The 16156-nt window shown below is 46.2% G+C and overlaps 1 protein-coding gene across 3 annotated transcripts in view; it reads right to left on the bottom strand.

Annotated features, from left to right (window-relative positions):
- Window positions 1-238: 238 nt before the first annotated feature.
- TBX2 (T-box transcription factor 2) overlaps window positions 239-16156 on the bottom strand; it is a 32800-nt gene continuing 16882 nt past the window's right edge. Inside the window, exons 8-9 of one of the 3 annotated variants that reach the window (XM_032498361.1) lie at window positions 723-891; window positions 239-395 (exon numbers count right to left, since the gene is read on the bottom strand). In XM_032498361.1, coding sequence (XP_032354252.1) covers window positions 322-395; window positions 723-891 — 243 coding nt within the window. In that variant the 3' untranslated portion in view covers window positions 239-321. Of the gene's footprint in view, window positions 396-722; window positions 911-14588; window positions 14755-16156 lie in introns of those variants that run through there. The other 2 variants (XM_032498362.1, XM_032498364.1) reach the window with 2 other exon arrangements.

Genomic DNA, 16156 nt, shown 5'->3' with positions numbered 1-16156 from the left:
GTCACCTCCTTGCCAGCACAGGGCAGCCTGTTGACTCCATGCAATTTGGCCCAGAGGTATTTGGTGGGGGGAAGCGTCACGGGTGCAGTGGTTGAGAGCTTGGCCTCTGGGGTCCATGTGGCTTGGGTATTGCCCTGGGCAACTCAGCCTCTCTGGGCCTCAGTTTCCTCATCTGTAAAATGAGCAAAATAATACCCATTTACATCATCGGGTGATTAAATACTGGGGAAGCATTTAGAACGCTGAGTAGCAAATAGATTTACTTGAAAGAAAATCAGTGAACCCAGCAATTTAAGCAAGATTGCAATTGGTTGAAAAGAACTAGACCCAGTCACTCATTGTCCGTGGTGCTGCTGCTGCTTTAGAGTGAAATATCCGCCTTCCCATCCAGCAGGCTGCAAAGGAAACGAGAGATGACCACAGTCAACATTTTGCTGTATTCCCTTGCTTCTTTTTCTCTTTACATACATCTTTAAGATTCATTACATTTTAATAAAACAGACCTGGAAAACAAAAGCTAGTCATCAGCTTTTCAGATGAAGTTCATTTAGATGAACCACTGAGCACCTTTTGTGCATATGTAAGTACTGGTGTCCAGTTTTTACCGTTTTTCAGGGTTTTTTCTTCCTAATATTTACTCAATTACTTGTGCTCTTGACTACTTGTAAGAGCAAAGAGTTGGAACAACAGAAATGTTACTTAATTGGGTTATGGCCACTTACCAAATTGTATGTATGGTGTGATCCACGTTATGCAAAAACTTAGTGATAGCTCTGCGGGGACCCACGGCAAGGTGTGACCGACCGGCAGTTGTCTCAGGGAGGGTAGGAGTATGGGGGATCCTTGTTCTTCTGTGGCTGGTGTTTTTCTTTGGCTCGTCCGTAAATTTTTCTATAATGAGTATGCATTGCTGTTTTATTAAGAGAAATAGAAATAAGATCAATAATAAACAATAACTAACCTTAAACACTTACCATATGCCAGTGTATTAAATGCTTGGTAGAAATTCTCTTACTGACTACAACAACATAATGTAGACACTTTAAAAATTTTTCTTTCTTTGTTTCTTTGTTTCTTTCTTTCTTTCTTTTCTTTCTGTCTTTCTGCCTTTTCTTTCTTTCTGTCTTTCTTTCTTTCTGTCTTTCTTTGTCTTTCTTTCTGTCTTTCTTTCTGATTTTCTTTTTTTAATTTACTTTGTAAAATAAAATTTTTATTTCAGAATAGATTTACAGAAAAGTTGCAAAGATGGTGCATAGACTCCCCACATGGCTCACACCCAGTTTCCTCTACTGTTAACATCTTATGTCACATTAATATAGTGTATTTGTCGCAACTAATGGACCAATATTGATGCAATACTGTTCACTAAATAAAGCCCATCCGTGCTTTATTCGGATTTCCTTAGTTTTCACTGAATGTCCTTTTTCTGTTCCAGGGGCTCATCCAGGATATCGCATTACACTTAGGCATTCTGTCTCCTCAGGCTCCTCTTGGCTGTGACAGGTTCTCCAACTTTCCTTGTTTTTAATGACCTTGTCGGCTTTACAGAGTGCAGGTCGGGTGTGTGTAGACTGCCCCCTTGACTTGGGTTTGTCTCGTGTTTTGCTCACAGTTAGACTGGGGTTATGGGTTTGGAGGAGGAAGGCCTCAGAGGTGAAGCGCCCTTCATCAAGTCCTAGCAAATGTACGTGTTATCAAGGTGACTTGTCACTCATGGTACTGACCTTGATCACTTGACTGAGGTCGGATCTGCCAGGTTACTAACAGAAAGTTCTCTGCCCCACTGCCCAACATTGCGGCTGTCGGGAAGACGTCCCTGCGCACAGCCCACACTTCAGGAGTGGGGAGTTCTGCTCCCCTCCCCGAGGGAGGAGTATTTACATTAATTATCTGAAATTCTTCACAGTAGATTTATATCTTCTCCTCAATGTATTTATTTTTCAATCACTTATTTACAGCAGTATAGCCTTGTGGATAGTCATTTTATACTTTGAGGCTATAATCCAGTACTAGGTCATTTATTTTGTCACTCAAGTTCTTGCCCCGGGAGCTCTTCCAGCTGGCTGCTGTGTCTCTTTGACACCCATCGTTATTATCCACCTTTCACAGGTGAAGACAAATAAAACTGAGAGATGATGAATCACAGCCCAAGTGTCACACTGCTGGTAAATAGGGGTCTTGTTCTAACTTCTGGGCAGCAAGTATGACCACTAGACACCATTGTCTTCTCCAAACACACACACACACACACACACACACACACACACACACACACACACACACACACACACACACACACTTTTAGGAATTTAGGAGTTTGTATGAATGTGGCCCTGCTTACAAAACTTTTCTAATGTCTTTCAGTCCATACTCTTTGGCCAGGGTCTCCTTTTCATGCCTCAGTGTGTGTGTAAATATCGTTTGTTCCCACAAATCCTTGTTGTTGTATATTAATTTCGTTTCAATAAATAAATGTTTTCTTGTTGGACATTTCAGTTATTCCATATTTTTTGCTAATACGCATAACAGAGAGAAGAAATAATTAGCTACAAAAGAATTGGAAATTAAAAAGTAGATTTAAAACACCTTGAAGAGATGGACAGAAGAGCTTAAAGACATCTAAAGGTTGCAAAACCACTTCACAAGCACCTAAAAATACGAATACTTTCAAAACAGCAGCTGTGGATATGTGTCCATCATTTCCAAGACCCTGCTGCTGATCAGCACAGAGATTCAGCGAGCAAGTCAGAAGCAGAGTCAGGCAGAGCTAGAAGCCACATGTCTCCCTCTAAACCCAGTGCTCCTCCCTGTTCCCCTGCTGCAGCTGCCTCTGCCCTGAGAGATCCCGTCCCGAGACCTTGCCTGTCTCTTGCTGTGTGTGGGGTGGCGCCTGGGCACCTCTTCAGAAAGTTGTCTCCTTGCTCTGCCAACAAAAGAGGAAGTGGCTGTGGGCTGAGGGGTCCCAAGCCTCTCCCCTCTGACAGAAATGTGAAGGCCAGGACCAAAGTAGGTAGGAGGGAAAACCAAATGCCAAGGCTGACACCCTGGGGTCCACACGTGCAGCACCAGAGATCCTAGACCAAGGTCCCTCAACTCCGGCACTATCGATATTTGGGGCCAAATAACCCTTTGTGGTGAGGGCTGCCCTGTGATTGTGGGATGTTTGGCAGCATCCGTGGCCTCTACCCACTGGATGCCTGTAGTCTCCCCACTCCAGGTTATGGAAACTAAAAACGTCTCCAAACATTGCCAAATGTCCCTTGGGGGCCAAAAATCACCTCCATTTAGGCCAACAGTGGCCTAAACAGACACCCACTGGTTTTTCAGAACAGTGTCTGCCTCAATTGCCTTCTTTCCCAGAAATATAATTTGTTCAATATGTAACCAACTGTGCCTTGATTTGTATACTTTTAAAGAACTTTTCACATCGATCAATTTATAAATTTTTTTTTTAATCAAGCACTATGTCCTGATTTGTGGTTTTAAAATATGGTCTCCGTGGTGTGTTCTCAAAGAGAGGACAGTCATCATCGTCTAGCTAAAACCTGAACTCTTGTCCTTGGCCCAAAGGACTGGCATCTTGGGGAAGAACCCAGCCAGCTTTGGGAAGGGGTCTAGCTGCCGACCCTGAGGTGCTGGGTGATCTCTGGCTGTGACACGGACCCTTTCTGAATGTTGTGTCCCCACCGCCACCACACAGCCTCCTGACTAGCAGGGCTTTGTCCCTGAAAGCAAGATGGTGGCCAGCAGAGCCGTGAGTGCTCACAGCCATGGTGACCACGAATCCGTATGGCCTGAGTAACCACAGGACAGAATTCCTCCCCCCTCAACCCGCTTACCCACCTTCATACCACATGCAGGGTGGGCGTTATGTTTCCTAGGTTAGCACTGAGTCCTCAGGCCAGAGGAGCAGAAACACTCTCTAATCAAAGAACCAGTATGTTTGGTCCACATTGCAGAACCTCTCAATAAAACCTTGGCCCTTCTGGAAGATGGGGGGGTTGGGGAGGGGGTCTGTCTTCTGTTTTTCCCAGGATGCACCGAAAGTTCAGGAGCTTCTGCAGGGGGAGGGAGTGAACTAGACAGGGAGAACTTCCGGCAGACAGACAAGGCTCTGGAAATGGACGGAGAGGAGGAGTTGGTGGACTCTCATCGGCCAGAGGCAGGATGGACAGGTGACCTTTCACACTCCCGTCTAATTCAGAGTCCTCTGGTTCGGCTTTTGTGTGGCATTCCCACCATCTCTGCCTGAAACGGAGATCTGGTCAAGCGCTTTCTCTAAACCTAAGCTGATCTGGAGATTTACCTGCGGCGCTTGTTAAAAGTGAAGATTGCTGGGCCCTTTCAGCAATTCTGACTCAGTAGGTCAGGGTCGGAGCCCAGATGTTTTTAGTGCTTGTAACAAGCACCTCGGGTGAGTTGAGCAACACTGAGGAGGCAGATTCGTATTCTTTGCCCTTGGTATGTTCTTTCCATCTAGCTCATCTCCCTTGGAGAACTTGACAAGCTCTGTTACAGCCCCGGGCCTCCTGAGGGTGAAACTTGCTTTATCCATCTGCAGGGTCAACCAGATGCCTGCACTGATTGATGTTCAATACCTTTTTGTGGACTAAGTAACTTCTCCAATAGTCCTCTCCACATGCCAGCTGTATATCCCATTTTTGTTGGAGTAGAGGATGCTGTATTTAGGATTCTAAGCCTTACAGAATTTTCTTTTTAATCAACTTTATTGAGATACAGTTTACATACAATAAACTGTACCCATTTAAAGTATCAATTGGATGAGTTCTGCCAAGTGTATGTTACATCGGTATAACCACAACCACAAGATACAGAATATGTCCATCTTCCCCTGGAGTCCCCTCCTGTCTCTTGCAGTCACTCACCCCCTCTGCCCCGGCTCCAGGCAAATTCAGCTCTTCGTCCTGCCACTCTAGATTACCCTGAGTTCTCTATAATTACATGTGAGCAGAATCATACAGTGTGTATTCTTTTGTGTCTGGCTTCTTTCATCCAGCATCGTGATTTTGAGATTCATTCACATCGTGGGTAAATCGGTCCTTTTTATTGCTGACTAGTATTCCATTATATGGATATCACCACAATTTGTTTATTCAGTCACCTGTTGATGGGCTTTTAGATTGTTTCCAGATTTGGCTAATGTAAATAAAGTCTCTATAAAAATCCATGGAAACGTCTCTGTGTGGACATATTGCTTTCATTTCTCATGGAATTTTCTAGGACTGGGGTAGAGGTAGCCAGGAGTAGGGACATCAGAAAAAGCCCTCCCTCATCTAGTCAGTCCATAAACATTTATTAGGACGGTAATGTGCCAAGCCTGCACTCCAAGCTAAGAAAGCCAGGACAAAGAGGGCTCTCATGACCTTTCAGTGTGGTCAGTGTCATGGCAGGAGGGCCCTCTGCGGAAGGAGCCAGCCCAGCCAAGGAGGCCAAGAAGGCCTCAAAAAATCCTCAGACCACATTCCACCGAAAAGGCTTCATTTGGAATGCAGGTGTGTGAGGGAAAGTTTTTAATGGCTCAGAGGGAAAGACTTTTTAACCAAATTATCATATTTTTTTCCACTTAACACCAAGGTAAATTTCCCTAAGAGTTGGGAGTTTCCACTGGGAGGAGAGAGAAATGTGGACAGACCCTTCCAGGGAAAGGGAGCCAGAAAGAAAAGTATATTAGTACATCACAAACTCAGGAGCTTAAAGGAAAGACGTTGATTCTCTCGTGGTTCTGCAGACCCGAGTTTGGAATCTCGGTGTTGGTGGAGCCACATTCCCTCTCAAGGGAGAATCCTTTGGTCTTCCCTTCTGGTGGCTCCAGGAACTACCGTGAGTTTGAAAAACTCTGGCCCAGACACTAGTAATAAAAATATTATTGAGTTTCCTGTGTGCCAAGATCTGTCCTAAACACTAGACATAAATTACCCCATTGAATCCTCTTGGCAGTTCTAAGGCGGGGAAGATCATTAGCTGCAATTTGACGAAGGAGGAAACCACACATGGTACCAGGCGCTTCCTTACCACGTCCGTGGTTGAATAGCCTATAAATGAGCAGTCCAGCCTCAAAGCCACTGCATCTTTGCACCTGCAGCACGTGTTGGGAAGTGTATTTCAGTGCAGGCTCTGCCCCTAAGGTTTGTCTTGAATATATTTCTCCTTTCAGGGCTTAGGGGAGTTGGGGTGGGCGGGTAAGGAGTGGGAGGGACCTCTCAGAGACCTTGGGAAGGGGGCAGCTGGGGAAGAGGGCAGAGGTGGTGGGTGAGTCTGCTGCCAGCTAGCTCTGCTGCGAGTCCTTTTAACCCTTGAGCCTGGGGGCCATCACTGAGGCAGAAGGATCAGGCAGAAACCAACACAGAATCTCGGGAATAGAAGTCGAGGCAACATGTCAGTTTTGAAACATGCATCTTAAGAATAGGGCAGGAGGCCCAGCATCCAAGGAGCGGCCAGAATGAGGGTGCTCAGGGTGAGGCCGGCCTGCAGCTGGGGGCTGCCTTGGAAGTCCCACCCATGTGGGGAAGAGGTTTGCCCTACCTGGGAGCTGGGCTGGGCCAGGCACCCACCTTCTTGGCCTGGTATCTTGGAATGGACTGTGGAAAGTGAAATTCTGACAGCACCACAAATGACCAGCTAAGAGGCAAAGGGGAGGCAGTGGACAGAGCGGTCCTCTCCCAGTTCGGCCAGTCCTCCTTCCTCCCACTTGAAGGATTTATTCTCTTCTCCCCAGTTTTCCTTAGTTAATCAATCTGCTCTCTTTGGGTAATCAGTTTTGAAACCTACCCATTACCCAGATCAGCCCAAGAAAATCTGAGTGAGTGACTAGCCAACCCCAGCTCCAGTGTGGGGTCGAGCTGTTTAGAAAAGCAGTCAGCACAGATTCACTAAGAGGCGTATTAATGTAAGAGCCGATCTTTATTGATCACTTAGGTGCTAGGTAGCTAAGTGTTTTTGTGCATTACCTTTTTAACCCACAGTTACCCTGTGAGGTAAGATTATTAGCTCTATTTCATAGAAACTGGGGCTCAAACAGGTTAAGGTCTATCTGACTCCAAAGGTTTTGCTTTTTTTTTTTTTTTTTTTTTTTTGATCAGTGCAGAGGTGATCAGGTTTGCTTAAAAAAAAATTTTTTTTTTTAATGGCGGTACTGGGGATTGAACCCAGGATCTTATGCATTCTAAGCACATGCTCTACCACTGAGCTATATCCTGCTTCCCCACAAAGCATTGCTCTTATCCCCATACATCAGTGGTTCTCAAAATGTGGTCCCTGGACCAGTGACCTCAGCATTACCTGGGAACTTACCAGAAATGCAAGTGCTGTGGCCCCACCCAGAATCTGAACCTCTCTGGGCAGAGCCATGTGCTCACCCTCCAGGTGATTCTCACATACTCTCAGGTTTGGAAACCACTGCCCTGCATTATCCTATCTCCTCAAAGATACAGGCAGGCCAAAGTAATCTCATTTTCTTTTATAATAGGATGTTCAGACTGGCAGGTGGAGGAAATAGCCTCTCTTTGGAGAGAGGGAAAAGCCTTTGATCTGGTTTTCTCATGAAACTTTGAGGACACTGTGGGGAAAAGTGGAGAAGACCAGGGAGGAAAGAGGCTGCATCGGGCATCACAAGGTGTCATATTCCCAGAGGCACAAGTACAACTGATGGCAGCTGGACAGTCATACCCCAAGAGTGTTAGTTAACAGGTCAGTACACATCTGGCAGAAGGTCTCTACTGAGGAGCCATAGGATTCTGCCCAGTTTGAATTTTTAATCAATGATACGGAAGATTGCATAGCGTCAGCTCACTAGGTATCACGAAGCTGGGGCAGATGGCAAATATACTGGGTAACAGACTGAGGACCAAACATGATTTTGCACTTGGGTAGTTAACAGCCTACACAACTGTACATGGCGATGACGTACTGGATTTTATATTTATGTCTCTTTCTGGTTGGCACACTGGCTGAATTTCAGCCCCTGTTAAGTCCCTCAAAGTGTGCCACTTAACTCCATCCAGAAGAAGAGAAGCCTTTTTAAAGTTCATGTTGAAGGTATTTTATGAGTTTACAGCAGAGCTGGCCCATCACTTTTTTCTACTGGGGTAAAAAATATGTACAACATAAAATTTGCCATTTTAATAACTTTAAAATGTTACATTTTGGTACTATATGTAACATAAGATTTACCATTTTAATCATTTTTAAGTGTACAGTTCAGTGGCATTAAATATGTTCACATTGTTGTGGACCCATCAGCAATATCCATTTCCAAAATATTTTCATCACTTTAAACAGAAACTCTGTCCCCTTTGGGCAATAACTCCTCAATCTCCCCTCCCTCCAGGTGCTGGTAACCACTAACTGACTTTGTCTGTATAAATTTGCCTATGTTAAATATTCCATGTAAGTGGAATCACACAATATTTGTCCTTTGTGTCTAGCTTATTTCACTCAGTATAGTGCCTTCAAGTTTTATCCATGCTGTAGCAAGTGTCAAAACTTCATTCCTTTTACGGTTGTATCATATTCTATTTATGTATATAAATATTGGAGATATTTCAGGTTTGGTTTCAGACCACCACAATAAAGCAAACATCACAATAAAGCAAGTCACATGAATTTTTTGGTTTCCCAGTGCATAGAAAAGTTACGTTCACACTATACTGTGGTCTATTCAATGTGTAATAGCCTTATGGCTGAAAAAACAATGCCCATAACTTAATTAAAAATAGTTTATTGCCCCAAAATGCTAACCATTCTCAGAGCCTGCAGAGAGTCATCATCTTTGTGTAATAGTAACATCAAAAACCACTGATCACAGATCACCATAACAAATATAATAATAATGAAGAAGTTTGAAATATTGCGAGAATTACCAAACTGTGACACAGAGACATGAAGTGAGCAAATGCTGATGGAAAAATGGTGCTGAGAGACTTGCTTGATGCAGGGTTGCCACCAACCCTAGGTTTGTAAGAAACACACCTCCAAAGTACAGAAAAGTGAAACACAATACAACAAAATACGTCTGTACCACACTTGATCCACTCATCTCTTGATGGGCACATGGGTTGTACCTACCTTTCAACTATTGTGAATAATGCTGCAAAAAACATTGGTCTGCAAGTGTCTATTTGAGTCCCTGTTTTCAGTTCTTAAGGGTATATACCTAGGAGCGGATTTGCTCCATCATATTCTGTGTTAAGCTTCTTGAGGAACTGTCAAACTGTTTTCCATAGTGACTGTACCATGTCAGATTCCCAACAAGAGTTCCAATTTCTCCACGTCCTTGCCAACACTTGTTTTTTATTTTAATTAAAAAAAAATTCTATTAAAAAAAAATTCTAGCCATCCTAGATGGTATGACGTGGTATCTAAATGTGGTCATGATTAGCCTTTCCTCAATGACTAGTAATGTTGAACATCTTTTTAATGTGCTTATTGACTATTTGTGTATCTTCTTTGGAGAAATGTCTGCTCAAGATCCTTTGACCATTTTTTAATGGAGGTGTTCTGTCTCGTTGCTGTTGAGTTGTAGGGGTTCTGGATACTAACCCCTTATCAGATACAGGATTTGCAAATATTTTCCCATTCTGTTTGCTGCTTTTTCACTCTCCTGGTAGTGTCTTTCGATGCACAAAGTTATTTCATTTTGTGAAGTCCAATTTATTTATTTATTTTTGTCACTTGCGCTTTTGGTGTCATATTTAAGAAACCGCTGCCAATCCTAAAGTGATGAAGATTTTCCCCTGTGAGTTCTTCTAAGAGTTTTATAGTTTTAGCTCTAAAATTTAGGTCTTTGATTGATCTTTGAGTTTGTATATGATATAGGGTCTACCTTCATTCTTTTTCATGTGGGTATCCACTTTTTCCAGCACCACTTTTTGTAAAGACTGTCTTTTTCTCCCATTAAATGGTCTTGGCACCTCTGTGGAAAGTCAATTGACCATAAATGAAATGTGAGGGTTTATTTCTCAGCTCTCAGTCTGTTCCTTTAGTCTATATGTCTGTCCTAATGTCAACACCACACTGTTTTGATTACTATAAATTTGTACTATGTTTTGAAATTGGGAAGCATGAGCCCTCCAACTTTGTCCTTCTTTTTAAGATTGTTTTTGGCTATTTAGGTTTCCTTGATATTCTATACAAATTTTACGATAGGTTTTTCCATTTCTGGAAAAAAAAACACCAAAATACTGTTGACCTGTCACTTTTGATTAAAAAAAATCAGTGTCACCTGTCCATGGTGGAGAGGAAATCTGCATGGAATTAATTTGAGCCAATACTGCTCTGTGGTCACCAAAGAGCAAGTGATGTTGAGCTCTGTTTAAACCAGTGCAGGAGGAGGGAGGACCCTGTCTCCTGGTCTCTACCCACTGAGGCTCACATTTGTCAAGAGGGCTCTTGAGATCACAGATACCATCTCCAGGGAAAGGATAATATATTAGTGAATAAACCTCAGTTGAGAAAATTTGGGAGACGACTGCGTGGAGCTAGAGGAAGAGGGTACACGGTAACTTTCAAATCTTTGGATGGCCCCACCCTCTACCCAATCTTTCTCTCTCCTCTTCCACTTATAAAACAAAAGTTTCCCCTACAGATGAGTGAAGACAAATAAATGATTAGGAGTCAGCCCAAATTGCCCTGTTTCTAACCATTGGGGAAGTTTTCATCCTTCCATCAGATCAAATCTATAAAAAGCTGCTTGTCTTGGGAGATGGTAAGTTCCCTGCCATGGACATTGTCCAAACAGGGGCCAGATGTTGCATTACTGGTTCAGCATGGCAACAGGAGTCAATGACCCCAGAGACTCTTCCAGCCATGGCAGAACTTGTAAAACATCTTGTCTGAGACCATGGCCCCTGCCCACCACTCCTCGCTCCTCACAGGGCATCCTCTCTGTGACAGCTGCTGCAAGGAGTGCTGGGAATGACATGGCCATCAACAGGGATCTACTTCTTCAAGTGATGTCTCAATATCACTTTAAAAGGAGGTAGGGTGATGTTCTTGGATAAGCAGACGGGCATAGGTTTGAATCCCAGCTGGGTCTCTAGCTAAATGGCCCTGGTAAGTTACCTAATCTCTCCAAGCCTCAGTTTCCTACTCTGTACAATGGGGAAATACACCAACTAGAGCTGACCACAGGGAATCTGTCTGCCCCCTCCCAGTTCTGGGGGCACCAACCCCCACAGCTGTGTCCCATCCTCTTGCTGCAGGTTTAGGCACGTGACCTGGCCTGGGCGTCTTTCCTGCTATGTGGGGAGAACGTGCCTGAGAGCTGAGAATATACAGAGAGGGAGTCAGATTAAGAGCTGGAGCTAATGACAGACATCCCAGGCCAATCTGACTCCCTGGATCCAGCTATGCCTAATGTCCGCTCCTGCTTTTATCATTTATGTGAGCAATAAATTCCACTTTTGACTTAAGCTAATCTGAGTTGGGTTTCTACCAGTAGGAACCCAGAGAGCCCTGACCAGCACATCTTTCTGCAGGGCAGCTGTGTGGATTAAAAGAAATATTGCCAAGTACCTGGCACTTAGGCAGGCATTTTGTGAGAGACCAACAAGCCTGTTTTGCTGCATAAACATAATGGACAGCAGTGGCGGACGGGAACTGCTGGTTTGTACGGTGTATGAGACAAGTGAGTATGTGATCCCAGCTGTGCCAATCAGCATTTTTCTGGGTTGTCCTGAGGGTTGCAGTGGGGCAATTTTCTCTCCTCTTTGAGCCACGAAGCTGGATTCCTGTAACCACAGCTGCTTGCAGCCCAGCTCCCTGTCCCATGACTGAGGCCCATCTGCGGTGGGAGAGAGTGTCACCCACCCACAGAGAGAAGAAACGAGAGAGAAGCTTGAGAGAGAGGGCGGGGACACGTGCGCCTGGCCGCCAGCGTTCTGAAGGCCACTGTCCCCTCCCCTGCACTCCTAGGTATCACAGGAGCCAAGGAATGGCTCTCTTCCTTCAGCTTGAGCTGGATTTCCATCCCTCGCCAACAAAGAATTCTTGCCTAACGTGCCCAGAGGCCGACTGAGGTGAGGCCATAGAAGACCCACTGGGTCAGCTCTGCAGCAGGACAGGCTGTCCCTGGCTCCTGGCGTGGGGAAGGCCAACATCCTTTCCCATCAAGCAGCTCTCAGATCTGGTGTCCCCCTGGAGGGGGACAGGTTGGGCCAATGCAGGGCACTGAGTCACAGTTGAATGCCCTCTCCAACTGCCAACTATCAAATCCTTTGACTAAGGAGGGTATAGCTCAGGGGGAGAGTGCGTGCTTAACACATATGAGGTCCTGGGTTCAATCCCCAGTACTTCCATTTGAAGTAAATAAATAAATAACCTAATTAACGCCCCCCCCCCAGCCTAAAAAAAAAAGAAAGAAAGAAGTCAGGCAGAAACAGACTCACAGACATAGAGAACAAACCTATGGTTACCAGGAGGAAAGGGGATGGTGGAGGTGAAAAATTGGGAGTTTGGGATTTGCAGATAGTAACTACTATATATAAATTAGGTAAGCAAGGTCCTACTGTATAGCATGGGGAACTACATGCAGTATCTTATAATAGCCTATAATGAAAAAGAATCTGAAAAGGAATATATATATATATATATATATATATATATATATATATATAACTGAATCACTATGCTATACACCAGAAACTAACATGTTGTAAAACGTTGATAAATAAATAAATAAAAGAAGTTGGGGAGCAAGGAGGAGTGTGCCTGGAATGTTTGAAAAATGGCAAAGCATGCCTGATGGGAATGTAAAATGGTGCAGCCGTGTTGGAAGACAGTTTGGCAGTTCCTCAAAAAGTTAAATAGTTATCATTTGACCCAGCAAGTCCACTCCGAGGCATAGACCCAAGAGAAATGGGAACATGTCCACAAAGACTTGTACGGCAATATCCATAGCAGCCTTATTCGTAATAGCCAACAAGTAGAAACAACCCAAATGTCCATCAACAGATGAGTGGAGGCGGGAAGAGCATAGCTCAGGGGCAGAGCATGTGTTTGGCGTGCACAAGGTTCGGGGTTCAAACCCCAGTACCTCCACTAAATTAAAAAAAAAAAAAGGATGAATGGGGAAATAAAATGTGGTATATCCACGCAGCAATGGAATATTATTCAGACTTAAAAAGGAATAAAAGTGCTGACACATGCAAAGTACATGGATAAGCCTTGAAAACACTATGCTAAGTAAAAGAAGCCAAAACCACATATTATATGATTCCATTTATATAAAATGTCCAGAATAGGCAAACCCACAGGGACAGAAAGTAGCTCAGTGGGTGCCCAGGGCTGGGGGCAGGGGCAGTGACTGCTTAATGGGTCAGGGTTTCTTCAGGGGTGATGAAAATGTTCTGGAAGTGGATAGTGGTGACGACTGCACAACCTGGTGAATATACTAAAAACCACTGAAATGTACACCTTCAAATGATGAATTTTATGGTATGTGAATTCTATTTTTATTTTGTTAAAGAAATTTAAAAACAAGGAGCCCAGTGCCTCTGAGAGAGTGAGGACGATGCCTGGCACCCAATAGCACAGAAGTTGGCTTGATGCACATTTTGTTGAAGTAACGTGAAAGCGGGAATATTTAACCCCTTCATGGCCTCTGCCTTTTAACGGTGGAGAAGAGACCTCCAGATCCCAAGGTGGCGAGAGCCAGGGAGAGCAGCTCCCTCTGGGCCTGGCTGGTTCTGGTTTCTGAACAGGTGGGGGTTCTCACTCAGATCCTTCCTACTTCAAGGGCCAGGCGATGAGCTCTGGGGAGGAAGGAACACCTGAGCAGAGCCAGTCAGAAGAACAGACTCGTGACTAAGAAGGAACAAGCCGCATGTTGTGATTCCTGGGGCCTCTCCTTCTCTTTTTCCCACTCATGGAACCTGCACTGGGCTCTCTGAACCTCAGTTTTCCTACCCCTCGTTGGAGGAGAAGGGAAATTAGCCCTCAGCCCTGACCCAGGGCCTGATGGAGGCGGAAGAGGCAGTGCCTTTGTGGGATGGGGGAAGGGACTTCTGAGCATCTGAAATGACGTCCTGGGACACAGGCCAGAGTCTGATGGAAGCTGCCAGCATGGTACATGGGGGAGGGAGCACAGCAAGTGACATGGACCCTCCCCTGTTGTGGCCTCAAGGGAGGGAGCCCTGGGAAGGGTAAGTTTCCACCAGTGAGCTGGGAAAGTGGGGAGGGCTTGGAATGCAGGGCGTTGTCCAGAAGATAGGGGGCTGGCCAGCCCTGGGCATTTAGGAGGTCAGCCTGCAGGACCAGGGGAAGGGTCCTGGGGATGAGTCACACTAACGCCACAAACAGTCTGAGGCTCGGCCGGGAGCAGGGCCCAGCCTGACGTGGGGAGGGGCAAGTTCAGCATGCGGCTCAGCCACTCTCACGAAGATGAGCTGTGGGAGCAGAGCCGGGGAGAACTGGGGACCACTGTGGGAGGCATTGTGGGAAGCACTGCGGGGGGCAGAGATGATCATAGTTTACTCCTAGGCGCTCAAGGAAGGAGGAAGGGCACATTCATTGATGGTAAAACACGTTGTCTCGTTAAATCTTAGCATAAGTTGGGAGATGGTGATGGAGGATGGGGGTGAGGTCTGGGGTCTTCACATTTCCCAGGTGAGGAAGCCAGACAGGTGGAACCACTCATCTAAGGTGACCCAGCTGAGAGGTAACAGAGCCTGTGAGAAGTCAGGTTCATCTGACCCCACAGTCCAAGCTCTTGGCACTCTGCCGCATTGGAAAATGGAGCTGCGGAAAGAATTGAAAACATCTCAGGTTTTGGCTCCACTGATCACCCTGGGTGTGGTGGCAGAGGAGGAGACGGTGGGGTGAAGAGGGCATGGGGATGGCACAGGACCCTTAGAGGCTGGACCAGTCCCAAGCCCTGCCGCCACCTGGATTTGGGGATCCATATAAGTCCTCTAAGGAGCCATTTCCTCCCCGCCCACCTCCACCCTCCGGGACCTGTCTTCCTCCCAGAGCTCCTTGCCCCAAGCAGAGCTCAGCCCTTTCCTGAGCTGGGAACGGTGCCCCTTCCCCCACACACCCTGATAATACCCTGCCCCTGGGCTTTTGAAATGTCTTCCCATCTTTTCAGGTCACCTCTCTAGGAAGCCGTCCTCATCTTCTGGCAACTTTTCTTGTACGTCCGTTAAGCATCTGCCTTGTGCCAGAAGCCTGAACCTAGCCAAATTCTCTGACCCAATGAGCCGATGCTGAGAGAGAGGGACCCACCAGGACTGTGGGAGCCCATGACTGGGGGCGGGAGGAGCCAGGTAAGACATGATGAAGGAAGGACTTTGGACCTGAGCCTTAGGAAATAATGAAGCACTTACAGAGTCAGGAGACCGGGGCAGAAGGCCATTCCACACAGACAGGAAGTCGGGTTTGACCTGTTGTGGAAGATGAACCGCCCAAAGCCCCTTACCCCACCTCCCTGTGCACCTGCCATGTTCTATTTCATGCTTGTCTGTGGGCGCCCTGAGACAGGGGACCAGCCAGGCCTCCTCGGGGCACCTCAGAGTCCTGAGAGCAAGCTCGGGGTCGTGCTGGATGGGACAAATGGGGACCGCTCCCCACCCCCGACCCCCATTCAGTCCCACCTCCTGGCACAGCTGATCCCACATCCTACTTGAATGTGAGCCAAAGCCATTAGAACACAGCCCGTTCTCCCGACTCCGCGTGGCCATCAGGGTGGCCACATTTCCTTTCGCTCTTTGCAGGACAGGTAGACACAAGTCTGTTTCGGAGATGAGGACACTTGTGGCTCAAGGGGTCAAAGCCACAGAGCTAGAGGTGCAGCTCAGATTTGAACTCGGGTCTCTCTGGCTGCACAAAGCCCTTGGTCTTATTCACTTCCCTCAGTGTCATTGCCTGGCAGCGGGTCGAGCCATAAATTAGCATGGAGGCACAGAGAGCAGACCTGGATCCCCCAGAGGCAGCAGCCAGGCAGGCTGGGAACCCCTGACCTGAAACAGGCCTATGGCAGGAGGGGCAGGGGCACCAGCCCCAGACTCCAAGCCTGGATGACTCCAGATCCCCACCTAGTGGTGGAATGGAGCTACTGCCACACCACCCAGGCAGCTGAATGAGACACTGATCCAGCCAGGCCACCAGTAACCACTCTCCAGCAGCAAACATCCCCTCCCTG

This window comes from Camelus ferus, chromosome 16, assembly GCF_009834535.1.
Source record: "Camelus ferus isolate YT-003-E chromosome 16, BCGSAC_Cfer_1.0, whole genome shotgun sequence".
NCBI classification, from domain to species: Eukaryota; Metazoa; Chordata; class Mammalia; order Artiodactyla; family Camelidae; genus Camelus; species Camelus ferus.
The sequence above is the reverse complement of the archived record's forward strand: the minus strand, read 5'-3'. Positions and strand labels throughout refer to the sequence as shown.